We start from the raw sequence: 15407 nt of genomic DNA, 5'->3' as shown, positions 1-15407 counted from the left end.
TCATCCAATATCAACAGTGATTTCCATCTAGAGTCGCATTAAGTTGTCACTAAGATCCTGCATCGATGATGGGAGAGTCACACCGTTGTGTAAAATTTTCTCCAGCACAGACTCTCAGTGGGGTTCGCGTCTGGACTCCGTGGTGGCAAGTGTGAAAATGATATCTCGTGCTCCCTCAACCACTCTTTCACAATCCAAGCCTAATGAATCCTGGAATTGTCTTCATGTCCCTGCCATCAGGGAAGAAAAACAATCCACTGATGGGAAAATCTGGTCACTCACTGATCTGATCAACTGAAGCAAACCCAGATCCCAACACTGCCCCCCCCCCCCCCCCCCCCCCAAGGGATCTCAGAACTTTGTTGCAGGTGGCTGATGGCTCGTGCTGTAAGCCACCACTTCAGTTCACAGATGGTCATTCACTCCTTAATCCATCTGCCTTCTCAGTCCAGAATGTGAACACTGGCATCTTTTACCCTTTAGCCCCAGAAAGCTGATTCTGTTCTTCAGGACAATGATTGACTTCTTCACTAAAGAAGTTTCTTGGATGAGTTGGGAAACGTTTCTTCCACTGAAAACGTCCAGATCAACAGAATTAACTTTCTGGGATTTCCTTAGCTGGATGATTGACCCTTTACCTGTTAGGTTCAGGTGTAAGGCCGGTCTTGTCCTGTTGAGGTGGCTGTTCTGTGTTGTGCCATTTGTGTAGCAGCTTGTGTAGTGGTTTCGCCAATGCACTCCTCACTGCACTGCACTATGTTGTTCAGCTTCTGTTTTGATGTTTTGTCTTTCAGATAAATCAGAATCACCTAAAGACAATGATCTGAATGACTGAGAGCCACACCCTTAGTTGTTTTCTGTGTTTGATGGAGCAAATAAATTGAACCTTTTATTCTGGGACCCAAGACTTTAAAAGTTTTTTCTTCCTTTTCTTTTAGAGCATTGTCTGTGTTCTTTTCTCCTTTTTAAAATTAGGTTGCCAGTATTGTTTATATTTGTGTTTTTTAATGTGTTATACTCAGTGTTGGGAAGGTTACTTTTAAAATGTATTCCATTACAGAATACAGAATACATGCCCCAAAATGTATTCTGTAACGTATTCCGTTACGTTACTCAATGACATTAACGTATTCTGAATACTTTGGATTACTTAATATATTATCATGCTTTTTACAACAACGTGAATGTACTATTGCTGTGTGATTTATTACTATTACTGAAGGTCCGCGACTCCGAACTGTAGTAAAGGGACCTCTGACTAATACGGCGGGGTCCCTGTCGGCTCGTAGCCGAAAAATAGCTTTACTTTGTTGTGTGGGTCAACTTTTCTTGCGACAGACAGAGAGAGGCGTTGAAAGGCTGCTCCAACGGAACTTATTGTTTTCGGAGGAAAACACGAACACGGTGTACAGTCGAGTCTTAATAGCTTACTTACAACTGGGCTCGTCAGGCACTCTTCTTGGCTGAAGTGGTTATTATTATATTTACATGCTTCCAGCTCCCGTTTTTCCTCGATGACAACTCGTACCTTTCCACTCCCCTTTTTCTCCCTCCTCGCACTCACAGACACATAACGTGTATGGCAGTCCATTCTCCCTGCAACACGGACTACACTGCCCATGATGCTACATTCTTTAGAGCTATGCTTGTAGCATTCTGCCTGTTAGCTTAGCACAACAACGAAAAGGCGCTCTCTCACCCAGGAAACACACAGTCGCAGAGAGAGAGAGAGCGTCGCCCTGTAACCATGGCAACCGTAACGCTGCCGCCTGGAACAACAGAACGTAGCTGTCAAACAAACCCAAACAGTCCTGACAAAATGAAACAGGAAAGTACCGCAGTGTAATCCATTTATTTCAACAAAGTAACTGTATTCTGAATACCACCCTTTTAAACAGTAACTGTAACGGAATACAGTTACTCATATTTTGTATTTTAAATACGTAACGGCGGTACATGTATTACGTTACTCCCCAACACTGATTATACTTTATTCAAGTCTTGCATTTTAGGTCGTCTTTGATTTGGGGTTGTGTGTGTTTGGGTTAGTGTTCAGCCTGCTATTGATATAACTTGCTGTTTTTTCATTTTGTTCCTTCCACCTCGGTGTGTTGTGTTTTGTCTGTCACTGTTCCCCATTTTCCTCTGAATTCCCTATAGGTTAATCTTATTTCCTGTTTTATTTTGGTGGCGGTTTGTTCTCCTGTATCTTGTGTAGTTTAACTTCCCCTTGTTCACTTTCTAGATTTTTTTCAGCTGTGTTTAGTTCCCCAACTATTTCATCTTTCCTCGTTACCTCTGGTGCATTTATCTTTTCAGTCTTCCTTTGTCCCTTGTTGTGTTGTCTGCACACCCATGTGCCTCCTCTCTGTGTTTTTTGGGGACTTTGTAATTCCTTCAAATGTTCAAAGATGGTGCCGCCACATCCAGACCGCTCCGCACAGACTGTGCTCTTTTTTAGGTTTTCAAATTTATTTATTGTTTGTTTCATATTCCAAAGTCAGCTTTTTCCACAGTCAACAAGCCTTTCAGGACACATTTCACTGTGTGTTGTACTTGCATGATAATGCATAAAGAATCTTGGAAAGCTTGGTTTAAATTCTCTCGTTTCCTACAGCCTGCATTTGAGTCTCGCAAATTAATCACAGGCTTTTCTGACAGAATGGACCCAGCGAATGCACACAAAGATATGCAAACAGACATTCTGAAAATGAACAAAGTAGGACAAGGCTATAAATATACACATGAGGTAATCAAGGGAAGTCTTGATAAATTCTATAAGTACTAAAAGAGAATACAAACAGCATCATAGGAACCGAAAACACAGAATACGAATAAAAAACATGAACCCAGATTTACACAATAAACAACACTTAAAAAACAAAAACTTTGAAGAATGAATAGAAATCAAAATATACACAAATCCAAAACTTTAATAAAAAACAACAACAACAACAACAACAAAACACGACAACTTGGATGGCTCATCTTTTATTTTGTAGTTATGGTTTGACTTTCAGCATTATGAGCCTTTCATCTTGTTTGCATTGTAGATCTAGTTACTGCTTTTGTTTATAGAGTTTGATTAGTCCCCCCAGAGTTTCCCCCTGTTTGGTTCATTCATGTTTCTCTGTTCCCTGCTTTCAGTTATTCATTTTCTCCTTTACTTTGGTAATTATGTGTCTCTGGTCTGTTTAGTTTTGCTTCCTACCTGGTAAGCCTTCATTGTCTACATCCTGATTATCCTTCTGTGTGTAAAAATAGTCCCATCTCCTGCCTAACTTTGTCTTAGTGAGTTGTACTCACCAGCTTTCTTCCATGCTTATTCTTTGTACTGAGTTTATGGTTTCCCTCTTGGCTTTTTTCTTTGTTTTGCTTTTGGATTGAGCAAATAACAGGTAGATTTTGGTTACTCAGTCTGTATTTGGCTTATTATTCAACAAGCCATCTTTGAGATTCAATCCAGAATTCTTTGATCATGATGTCTCTGCTGCTACTTATATCTAACCTGTGCAGTGAACCTCTGAACATGACATTAAATACAATTAAAATAAACTTAACTGTTAAATTTAATCTTTCCAGTTTATCAAATGTTGAAAGTAAGGTGTTTTCTTCCTCTCTTTCTCTGATATTACCACACATTAATCTTTTTTGTCACTCTTTGAGTGGGCAGTTTGTGTACTTGCTGATATCTTTTAGCTTTTTCAAACATTGCATTTGAAATTATCTGCCACTTATAAAAAGTTACTGAGCTAGCCCCATATTGAAGTACCGTGTTGGTCTGGACACATCAGCACATGACTAGGATGATAAGGGTTAAAAGTGTGTAGGCATGACTGCACGATGACTCACCTGCCTCTGTCTTGTCACCTGGAAGGACTGCCGGGCTGCAGTGCTATTAAGAATGAACTTGGTTGACATCATTTTGTATTAAATTGCCCGTCAGATTTAATCACACATTAAATGAAGGTGCCGGAAGACCATATGGGATCATTTCGGCAACAACTTTAACACCTGAGAGCGTATATACAGGGCAGTGTGACTAGATAAGTGAACAGAGGTGAGACTGAGGAGGGCAATTAAAAAGGAAATGTGGAACCGGAAATGTGATAAAAGCAGGAAGTGAACCTTACAAGGGTGTAAAGTGAGCCAGCGTGGGCATGTGGTGGTCTGTACCACCCTGTTAAGCCACCTGTTTTACTCTAAATGGGACCACATTTTACAAAATAAGAATCATGTTTTATTCAGTAAGACTTAGTGTTTACTGAGGTCAGATAATTTCCTTAATAGACAATCAGATTTTGGCTGAAACCAGAGTACTCGCCCCCTGCTGGCTGTTAGAGAATGGAGCTGCTTCTGGGATTTTGCAGAAGATAAAACAGGAGAAGGGTTTTCTTAATGCATATGATGATGAGCTCCTGACCTGGAGACTGTGAGAAAACAGAGCATGCATCAGTATTTCCACATTAAATGAACTCCACAGAGCACAGCCACACCAAAAAACAGCAGCATTGCCACATGGAGGACTCCATGTGAGGTGACATTTATCCCAGTCTGACATGGCAGTTGCCCCTAAACACCTCCTGAACCCAGAATATCATCACATCAGTGTGAAGAGCCTTTGGAAACAGTTCACAGTCAGTTCTGATGAGGCCTAAACCTGGCACAGCTCAGACCATCCACCTCTCATCCATACAGATCATCACCATCAGCAGCAGCGGCAGGAGCAGAGCCGGGAGTCCATTTGCATGCAGCCGGTTGCAGGAGTCGGAGGCCCATCTGTCCACTGGAGCGCTTTCTAATTTATGTTAGTTGTTGTTGTCAGCGTTGTCTTCACACCCTCCTCTTCAGGAGAAGTGACGGGGAATGAGCTCTGGAACTAAAAGAGCAATCCATCATCTGTAAAGCTCTGCTCTGACAGCACACACAGACTGCTGTTAGGCTGAGGGGAGGGAAACTACCAGCCCAGAGTGGGTTCACACAAACACACACAGCAGATACATGCATATTAATAAACCCTTCCTCTGTTGGCCTCATGTAGAACATCCATAAAACAAGTCAACCACATTTTCAGATGAATTTTTTTTAGTTAAGATATAAGAATATACATTTAGCACTTCTTAAATTACATTTCATTTTCAAATTAAATTACAAAATATATATTATATAAATTATTATATTATAAAATTATGTTATATAAACCCACTTTCTGCCACCAGGCTTCTAACTCGCTGGACTGAAGTAGGTCACTGAAGTGAAGAAGACGTGTCTTATTTTATATTTTGCTTGGAAAATGGGGAATAGATGCAACAATTTATTGTAGCCTGTTTGTACAATTCTTGTTAGCTTGAAAGTGAATGAGCACCTTTATTCTTTGACACGGCCTGATCTCTGGGGCAGCTTCTGTAATTTCTTTAAGTAGTATCAGGAATAGTTCCCCAGCCTTCTTTAAGGATATTCAAAGCTTGGACATTTCTGCCTTTTCTTCTGTTCTCTGTCAGGATCGTTTCACGCTGCTTCAGTAACGCTGAGACTCGTCTCTGGTGCGTTTTTACACTGACAGTGTGTGTCGGATCACTGTCATGATGAAGAATGAAGCTGTTGTCAATCAGACGCTTTCCAGATGGTTCTGCAATATCTGTTGGTACTTTTCTGCATTTATAATTCAGAAACACAAATGATTTTTTTCCTGTGACAGGCTGCTATTATCCAAGTACCTAAAGATTTTGTAACTTTAGGGTTTCTTATAAGTTTGGACAAAACACAGGTTCATCCCTCGAGTTAAGATGCCCGGCTTGGTGAAAGAGCAACCAATGAAAGAAGTTTAGAAAGCTGGGACAACTATTGCAAGAGCACTTTTGAGGAAAGTTTCATTAAAGTCTGGCTGGACGAAAAATATAAAGAAATGACTTAAGACTTTTGCACACCAATGCACTTTTTAAATTTCCAGAAAGCTTATTAATCTAAGAGAAAATTATGTAATAAAGGAGATCTCCACATAAATGTGTTGTTTCCCTGAAAAAGTTAATAAAATAACTTTTTATTAAGTCATTTAAAAATAATGAAATAGTAATGATCCTGGACCCATGTAACACACTATCAGTTTCAAACCTGGTTGACAACATTACCAAAAACCAGATGTGGTATTCTGTGAGTGTGTATACAACAGAAGACAACATCTGGTTTTTCATCCAGACAAACAGCTACAGCTGTTAAACAGAAAATTTTTATATATATTTTTTTTTAAATAAAGATCAGAAATCAGATAGGGTTTAAAATATTTTATTGACCCCAAATTTCACATTACAGGCACAGGCCCAGCCCACAGTTCAAAAACACTTTTGTTCAGCGATGCTGGAGTATAAAACGTTATGTACATGTGCTGTATAAAGATATACAGCGATATGATGCTGCCCCCTGCTGGAGGTACTGCAGTCTTTCAGTCACTTCACATCCTGATGGTCAAGTCAGGCCACACATGTGTCGGACCACATGCTGCCAGGTACATTTAAGGAAGACGAGAAAAAAACAGAAAAAAAAACAACAACTTTATTTTAGGTATGCACGTCCCTTTGTGTCAGAAGAATAAGTGTCCTTGTAAGTGTGTCTTAAATAAAACTTTAACACTGTCTTCATAAATAACTCTGTAACACAGAGAAATGAGTAGCTGTAAGAAAAAAGAAGTTTTGCCTCAAACATGCAGTGAAGACAAGGAGGAAACGTTTGCTCCCAGTTAATCCACAGACGTCTGGAAGGAAAATTGGACTGCCAAGCGTCAAGAACCTGGTTTAGAACACGCGGTCGAACTCTGTCTGGCTCGTGGTCGCCGGATTCCGGTTCTGATTGGGCTGCTGCTGGGGCATGTGTCCTCTCCGCCGAGGCGGGGCCAGGTACTCAAACATGGACGTGTTGTGGGTGGAGAGCATGTTCTTGAGGTCTGACGGCATCGGGTCTGACCAGAAGAAGTCGTGGTTGAGGGCGTCGTCACTGTCGATTCGCTGTGCCGGGTCCAGGACCAGCAGCTTGTCGATGAGGTCCAGGGCGTACGGGTCTTTGACGTAAGCTTTGAGGCGGTCCTTCACCTTCCTTTTCTGACCTTTGGGCAGCTCCATCTTCTGGTACAGCTCATACTTCTTGTCTACACCGGGCCACACCTGATGGGAGAACCGAGTGTTAGTTAAGTTAACACAGAGCTGAGAAACAGAACAAACAGAGTCTGAGAGGAAGAATGAAGGCTCACCTCTGCCGTGATGGAGCCGCAGAGCTGGCTGATGAGGGTCAACTGGTGCTGCTCCGTGTTCCCCTGCATGATTGGACTCCGTGTCCACATCTCGGCCATGATGCAGCCGGCGCCCCACAGGTCGATTGGAGGCCCGTAGTCTCGCTCACCTGCAAAAACAAAGAATACACAGAAATTAAAAAACTGCACCAGGAGTACATTTGAAATTTACTTGTACTACTTTTTCCTGATTATACCTGTGACTATGTTTGAGTACAAGTCTTTTGTTTCTTTCTTACCCAACAGCAGCTCTGGAGGTCGGTACCACAGCGTCACCACGCGGTTAGTGTAGCGGTTCCCCTGGCTGTTCTTGGCCAGGCTGAAGGCTCGAGCCAAACCAAAGTCGGCCAGCTTCAGGACGCCGTCTCTGGTTATGAGCACATTGGCTGCCTTCATGTCTCTGTGAAGGATCTGAGCAAAGAACAACAGATCCCCATTAATATTCTGACAGTGGAATTTCCTTTGGTTTAAAGTACCCACTGTGTCTCTGAGAGTCTAACCTTGTTCCTGTGGATGTAGTACAGCCCATTGAGCAGCATCTGCATCACCTTCTTGATCTCTGCCAGCGTGAACTTCACGTTGGCGTTGCTCAGCAGCCCAGCCAGGTCATGCTCACAGAAGTCAAACACCAAGTAGATGCTGCCTTTGTACCTGTTAAACTGAGTAGCTGAAAAGGAGAACAGCAAATTAAAAACAACCCCCAACTAACTGAAATAAATCCACACAAAGATGTGTCACACAAACCTTTGGTCCTGCAGATCTCGATCAGATTGACAACGTTCTCGTGTTTGAGCAGTTGAAGGATTTTGATCTCTCTCAGAGCTGTGATTGGGAACTAAAGTGGAGGAAAACCAGTTATATTTCATCCACACCAACTTTCAGGACACTGGATTTTAAATGACGCCAATGCTCTGGTTTCTTACCCCTTCTTTCTCGTTTTCCATCAGCACTTTCTTCAGTGCAACTTTCTTCCCTGTCTGCCGGTGCTTCGCTTTGAACACCTCCCTGTACAAAAGACAAATTTTAGAACAGTCGGCTTTTTAAACTACTCGACTCAAACAGTATATAGCCTAATGTATAGTAGGCTAGAGAAACAACACTGCTGGCATTTGTGTGGTAGACATGATCTCAGTCCACTTCAGACAAGAACTGCTTCATCCCAAAGACAAAGGTGAACAACAACAGGAGTACTTAGACCTTTACAGACTAAACACTAGGGGTGGGTTTTGATTATCGATTTTCCGATTAAAATCAATTCTAGCTTGAATAAAATGATATTGATTCATTACAATCCTGAATCAATTTTTAAATATAAACGTATTTTGCCTGAAACTCCAGAATCTCAGGTTAAACCTCACAAAATTTCGACAGCCACCAAAAACGTAAGCTTCTCTGACCTGACGGCACATACACGGCTTTCAGTCCAGACAGGGTGTCCAACAGCTCACAGGTTCTGGTGCATCGGCAGGTCCACGCTCTGTGTTTACATCTTTTTTGCACTAGATTCTGCAGCTGTAGGCTTTGTCTCTCTCCAACCACATTATACTGAACCAGCAGCAAAAGAAGATCCAAACTATGCTTCACATAAACATCATCATGAATCCCCTCTTACTTTTGCCGTTCTGCTCCCACCACGATAAAATGACACTTCATGCACAGCTCTCTTCGTCTCTTCCAATCTAAAAATCTGTTTTCTGCGTTATTTGCTTCCTTATTATGCACAAGTCTACCGTTATGTGCAGCGTTGTCAGCCGCTGTGTTTTTTGCTTGTTTGGTTTTTTTTATTCAACTGACTTCCAAAAAGAAAGCCTCATTTCTGCTGTTTAATACTGAAGAAATTTAAACTTTTTAAAATTATGCAAAATGCTTAGCTGTTTCTCTAACTAAACTTCTGTAACTTTGCTCTGCTTCACTTCAGCAGCATCAGGTAATGTTCATATGTTGATTCATGGTTTTCTGTTTTTGTTCTATTGCAGAATATTTTAAGGTAGTTATCTGCTATAAAAAGACAGGCCAGGAAAATCTCCTTCATGTGTTTCTGTGTTTTATGCTCTGTTACTTTGACACAAAGTCATCTGCTGTGATGGTTACACCTCTGATCAAGTCTCACAGGTGTCAGCTTTCTTTTTATAGATATAAAAATATGTACATGTACTGATAAATAATCAGAATTATAATATTTCTTACTGTCTGAGACAAAATTTCCCAGACTCAAATGGAATCGAATCGTGGATCTAATCAAATAGACCCTGTGCACGAGAAAATGCTAACTTCCTGTTTTAAGACCTGGCGTAGGGTTGTACATTTCCGGTAGCTTTATTTTGAAGTCAATTGCTACTGCAAAGGTGGACTCAAAAATCATTACGTTAAGTTACAAAGAGCAGAGGGTGGGAACACTCACCATTGCTGTGTCATAAAAAAAATCAAATGATGAATTTTTATGTTTGAAGAGCGTAGATCGATTGTTTGTTTACATCACTCAGCACAAGCAGAACTGCATTACTGCATGCAGAAGACATCTCTGTACAGTGACAGTACTTGTGATTTAAACAGGCAAATGTTCAGCATTCAAACTACAGGTGAACAATAGTCAAAGCCAGATGTTTCCCTGTTAAGTCGATGTCAGTACACATCTACACAGCATGTCAACAAACCGTGGGAAAAAAGCCACAGGATATTTAAAAAAAGAATACATGAATGATTGCGGGTAAGGATCTCTATATGTTAGTATTTACGAAGGGTATGTTGTGACTTATCTTCACAATTACAGTGGTCCTTCGCTATTTAGCGGATTCTTTTAGTGCAATTTTGCATGCTTTGTTTGTTTTTTTAAAGTCCATTGTGTTCTGCGTCCCGATCGGCTGTAGATCATTGTCGATCTCCTCCGTGCCGCCGAGGAGATCGACAATGACGACACCGCAGAATCGCTACATTGATCACTGAAGTGCTGCACTGTATGTTTGTAAGTTTTCTCCCCCGACAAACACAACAATGTCGACGAAACGTTTTGCACCGTCAAAGGTACCTGCGGTAGCACACAAAAGGCAGAGGAAGATGCTAACCCGACCGTAAACAAGACGCGAATATCACACCGGAAACGAAGCGCCCTACAGGAGTTTCCCCACCGGAAGTAGCATATGCTAACGTGCACTGAAACCGATTCTAGAAATCAGTGACGATACTCAGCCCTAGAATAAACACCCACTTCACAAAAGCATGGCACAGCATCGGAGAATCAGCTCATCGGGACAGAGGTCAAGCTGCCTCTCTTCCACGTCAGGGGAGAAGAGATGTCACTCATTGAGAATACAACGCAAAGCCTTCTTTGGTGCTCTATGAGTGAGCCTGGTTTTCAGCATGTTTCAGTTGATCGCAGAAGACCATAGCCCATGAAAGCTTTGCAACTTTACAAACCAAATACCTTTTAAAAAACATGTCGAAACAGCCTTCCTTAATAAGCAGCTGGACTAATACAGGAAGGAAACTTCCGTTGTTTACCTGCTCTTCATTCACTCCGTGCGGCTAGCAGTTAGCACAGCTAGCCTTAACACAGCTGGCGTTTATACGGAATTCGCAAAGCAGCTAAAGATTCAGTAAGACAACCAGCCTGCTTTGTACTACTCACCCAAAGGTTCCTTGTCCTATCTTGGCCATTTTCTCGTACTTGGAGAACTCGTCACAGAAAGGGAACTCCACTCCGTCGTAGTACTTCGACATGATGGCGGCCTCCCGGTCGGGCCTGGACAAAAGGAAAATTCACGAGACTTTATAGTGGTAACATCAAACAAGGCTTACACAGAACGCGCCTCAAATGCAGCTTAAACAAACTAAAGCAAACCCGTTTGATAAATTGAAAAATAAATAGATTTAATCTTACTTTTCAGCCCCGGTGGCATTGCTTGTCTTATCCCGCTGCATCCTGTCCGTGTCCGCGACGTAGCTACGTATGGAGAGTCTGCGCACGGCGTCACCTCTAGAGCTCAGCGACGCCCCGCATGCTAATGTGGGGGCGGGCTTGGCAAAAAGTAAAAATAACCCCAAAAGAAGCAACAATAAAGAAAGACAAATGAAAAATAAGCAGTAAAAGAATAATAAATATTAAGAAAATAAAATAATAAATAAAAAACCAATCTCGTAAGGCCGGGTTCGTCTGTAGCATCTCATTCAGAAAGGTCAAGTCTGTCGGGGTGGGGGGCATAGAGGAGTGGAGTGGCCTCTCCGAAACTGTGTTGTCATGCCATAATGCATGGCCTCATACAGGGTGGGAATTCCAGTTCTCCTGATCCTCCTGAGTGCATCAAACATGAAACCATGTCACAAAAATAATATATTTGTAAGCTTTGAAACTTGCACAGTGGTTTATTTAGAACTCTTATTTTCATAACTGTAAACAAAGGAACTCACTGTTAGCCTATTTACTTCCGCCAACTTGTATTTATTCATAATGTTATAACTTTTACTTAGAAGCTGTAGTGATTGCCGTTTCCATTCGTTAAAATTAAACATGTTGTCGATCTGTTAATTCACCATTAAATGCTATGCTTCTGTGTGGCGGTTGTATTAATACATTATTATTATTATTACAGGGTAGCCACATACCCTCAGCATGCTGATGGAGGTCTCTGCACATTAAAACCATCAGAACTCTCTGTTTTCAGCCGGTTTCAAGTGCTTTTCTTGATTTCCTGCGAGCTCCCTGCCACCCCCTCAGCAGCCATTTGCTTGCCTCTGCAGTTATTTTAAAGCATGCATCGAAACTAAACTTGACTGGGAAATAAAAGAGATATTATCATTATTCAAATCTATCTGAAAGAAAAGAAACAACAAGCTAATTTATGATTCACGTGTTTTTTTATACTTAAAACAGCAACAACAAACACTGAAGTTTGTCTGTGAAGGTTCTCAGTCATCTAGGTCATTGTAGTCTAAGGAGCTTGGAATTAAAAGCATCTAAATTTCTTTAAGTTTTCTTGAAGACGTTTCACCTCTCATCTGAGAACCTTCTTCAGTTCAAATCAAATCACTTTTATTGCCACATCACATGTGCAGGTACATTGGTACAGCACATGTGAGTGAAATTCTTGTGTGCGAGCTTCACAAGCAACAGAGTTGTGCAAAATACAATAATGTAAACAAGCAAAATACAAGAATGGCTACATCTGAAACTAATAAATATATGTACAATATATAATAGTATATGCATTTCTGGATGTGTATACTAAATATTTTTCTACGTGTGTGTGTGTGTGTGTGTGTACACATATTTTACAAATTAAATAGAGTAAACAATAAATAAAATATATAAAAAGTCCTAAGAGCAACTGGTGGAGAGTCCCAGATTTCAAGCCCTATGGGAGTGTACCCAAGAGGGTCATGGGCCCCTATTGATCCTCTACCTAATCACAGGAGCCAAGGTGTGAAAACGGGTGTGGTCACAATCAGCCAAGGTTTCGGATGAGCTCATCTTGAAACCTAGCCCCATCCTATCAAGTAATTTCCTGAGGTCAAATGGCTGGATGTGAGTGGGCGTCAAGGCGTCTGGGAAGGGATCTCAAAACTGGATTATAGATGGCAGAGAGTTGGTGTCGTAAACCACCGCCTCTGTTCAAAGATGGTCGCTCACAGTGGATATAGATGGTTTCTTTCACTCCTCTTTCAAACCATCTGTCCTCTCTGTCCAAAACGTGAACATTGGCATCCTCAAGTGACCTTTGTCCTTTAGATGCAGATGGACAGCCGTGTCTTGTCCCGTGGAGGTGGCTCTTCTTTGTTGTGCAATGCGTTTATGAAGTGGCTGTTTGGTCTCTCCAATGTAGAGGTCTAAGCACTCCTCACTACATTGTACAGTCTACATTATTAAATTTGTGTTTAGGAGTTTTGTCTTTGGGATCAACCAGTTTTTGTCTGAGTGTGTGTTGAAATTTATGTTTTTATCCACAAATCAAAACCAACGAAGTAGAATCCTTCACTGTTCACATCAACTCTGTGGATAAAAACAAAGTTCACCAGGGAAGACACAAAAGACAACAGTTTGCCATTTCTGGACTCCACTGTGCACATTGAGGAGAATGGAAACCTCAACATGTTTGTTCTAAAACATTTGTTTTACAACAAAAATGGAAGCCACCTTCTTCCCCTTCTCCCACCACCAGTCATCAGATTTGAAAAACTAAATAATTAGTTTTTTAGTCTTCACTGTCAGATCAGTCATTTAGGTCAGAATCTTAGTATATTTCTGTCTCACCTCGCAGGGAAAACAGCATCACATATATTTTCATATATTGTAGTCCCAAACTCCTGAATTTTATTACAAAACGATGGCATATGTACATAAGACTTATACAGCAGTATTGTATATAATCTGTATGGTGTCCAATAAAAGCAATGCGCAATCTTAAAGTGAAGAAATTGTATCCCTTGCATCATGGGAAAGTATTTGAATGTTTCTAAATATCCTTTCCCACTCTTTTATTGTCCCATTTCAAACTTAAATGACGGTCCCAGGTCTTCTTGAGAGCTAAAAGCTTTATTACCCAGTTTCTGAATCGCCAGAGAAATACACAAAGTACTTTATCAAAGAGACTGTGCAAATGAGGCTGTTAAGTACCGTACTGAAGCAAAGCACTTAGACCCCCGGAGAGCAGTCATTTTGGTTTTCTACCTTAGACCCCCGCGGAGTCATCATTTTGCGTTTCTACCTTTAAAAGCCGGAGAGCAGTCAGTCAAATGCTGGAGTCATTCATATGTATATTAGGTCGTTACCTAGGAATTCTGGAGGGAGGGGAGTGGGGGTGAGTGATTGAGGGGGTGGGGGAGTGGAGTGTTTCAGTTTGCCATCTTAGGGAGAAATCAACACATGTCCTTTGTATGTCCTTTGTTGCTGACATTTATTGATGAAAACAGTACAAAAAACCAACCATTTGTACACATATTTACAAATAATGATAAAAAGTGAGTGAGTACATTTCAACATTTTCAGCAATCACTCACAATCCTGGCACTGCCACGGTATCTGTCGTCTGCATTTACCACATGTGTACCTGTAGCAGTGAACACATCGCACAGTGGCCTGATTTTTTTTGCATCTGTGTTTGACCTGACACGTGGCCCTTTTTCCAGGGCTCGGTGTGGAGTGGCATACCTGAGTGGTGAATTCATTGCGATCTGTCTGTCTAGTGGATTGAGGAATTTCCCTGCGAATCTTGTTGACTGTGCCGAGGATGGTGGTTTTCCGTCCAAGAAGTTTTTGCGCAAGTGAAAGCGATGTGAAGAAATTGTCCGTGGTAACATTTCTGCCCTTGTCTAGGAATGGTTCCATCAGCCTCATTACTACATTTTCAGAAAGTCTCTCCCCAGTGGGACGATTGGGGTCCTTGCCAAGATATGGGAAGACATTGCAAATGTACTTGGATTTTAGGTCGCAGGCCACCCAAAACTTGATCCCAAACTTGTCCGGTTTACTTGCAATATACTGCAGGAAACAGCACCGAGTCTTTGATGGGAAAAGCTGTTCATCAACGGTGATATGTAGACCAGGGTTGTAGCACGTGATGCAGTTGGTGACAAATGATCCCCACACACTGGAAATTGCAGCGAACTTATCAGTCTTTGCTCGATCACTGCGGGTGGACTTGTCATCAAAGCGTAGGTGTTGCATGATGTCTTGGAAGCGGTTTCGTGCCATAGTTCCAATTATCTGTGGGTTTCCCAGGTTTGCTGACCAGCAGTCATTTACCGATGGAACCCTGTAAACCCCCCGCAAGATGACAATTGCAATAAATGCCATTAGTTCAGGGAGGTCCATGAACCAATGAACATGCTCCGTTTGCTGTGCATGTTGAATAGTCCATTCTTGAATGCTATGAAGCATGTCAAGAGTGATGAAACACAGGAAGCTCTGAAGGCGACTCGAGATACTTCTCCTGGCCTTAGCCGTTGGCTCTCCATCTGCAGCGTACGCTTCTATTGGGGTGAAAGGTAGTGTAAATGACTGCTGGTCAGCAAACCTGGGAAACCCACAGATAATTGGAACTACAGGGAGTGCAGAATTATTAGGCAAGTTGTATTTCTGAGGAATAATTTTATTATTGAACAACAACCATGTTCTCAATGAACCCAAAAAACTCAT

General features: G+C 41.5%; 1 protein-coding gene across 1 annotated transcript; it reads right to left on the bottom strand.

Annotated features, from left to right (window-relative positions):
• Positions 1-6311: 6311 nt before the first annotated feature.
• Positions 6312-11209, bottom strand: cdk9 (cyclin-dependent kinase 9 (CDC2-related kinase)). The gene is made up of 8 exons (XM_085357912.1): positions 11157-11209; positions 10905-11018; positions 8203-8284; positions 8024-8114; positions 7780-7946; positions 7519-7690; positions 7241-7389; positions 6312-7154 (listed from the first exon to the last, which is right to left on the bottom strand). Exons 1-8 carry the CDS (start codon positions 11195-11197, stop codon positions 6789-6791), a joined length of 1182 nt encoding a protein of 393 aa, XP_085214038.1. The 5' UTR covers positions 11198-11209; the 3' UTR covers positions 6312-6788.
• Positions 11210-15407: the final 4198 nt, after the last annotated feature.

This window comes from Diplotaxodon limnothrissa, linkage group LG7 (genome assembly GCF_057381915.1).
Source record: "Diplotaxodon limnothrissa isolate DT_005_m linkage group LG7, D_limnothrissa_male_GT1.1, whole genome shotgun sequence".
In the NCBI taxonomy this organism is placed as follows: Eukaryota; Metazoa; Chordata; class Actinopteri; order Cichliformes; family Cichlidae; genus Diplotaxodon; species Diplotaxodon limnothrissa.
The sequence above is the reverse complement of the archived record's forward strand: the minus strand, read 5'-3'. Positions and strand labels throughout refer to the sequence as shown.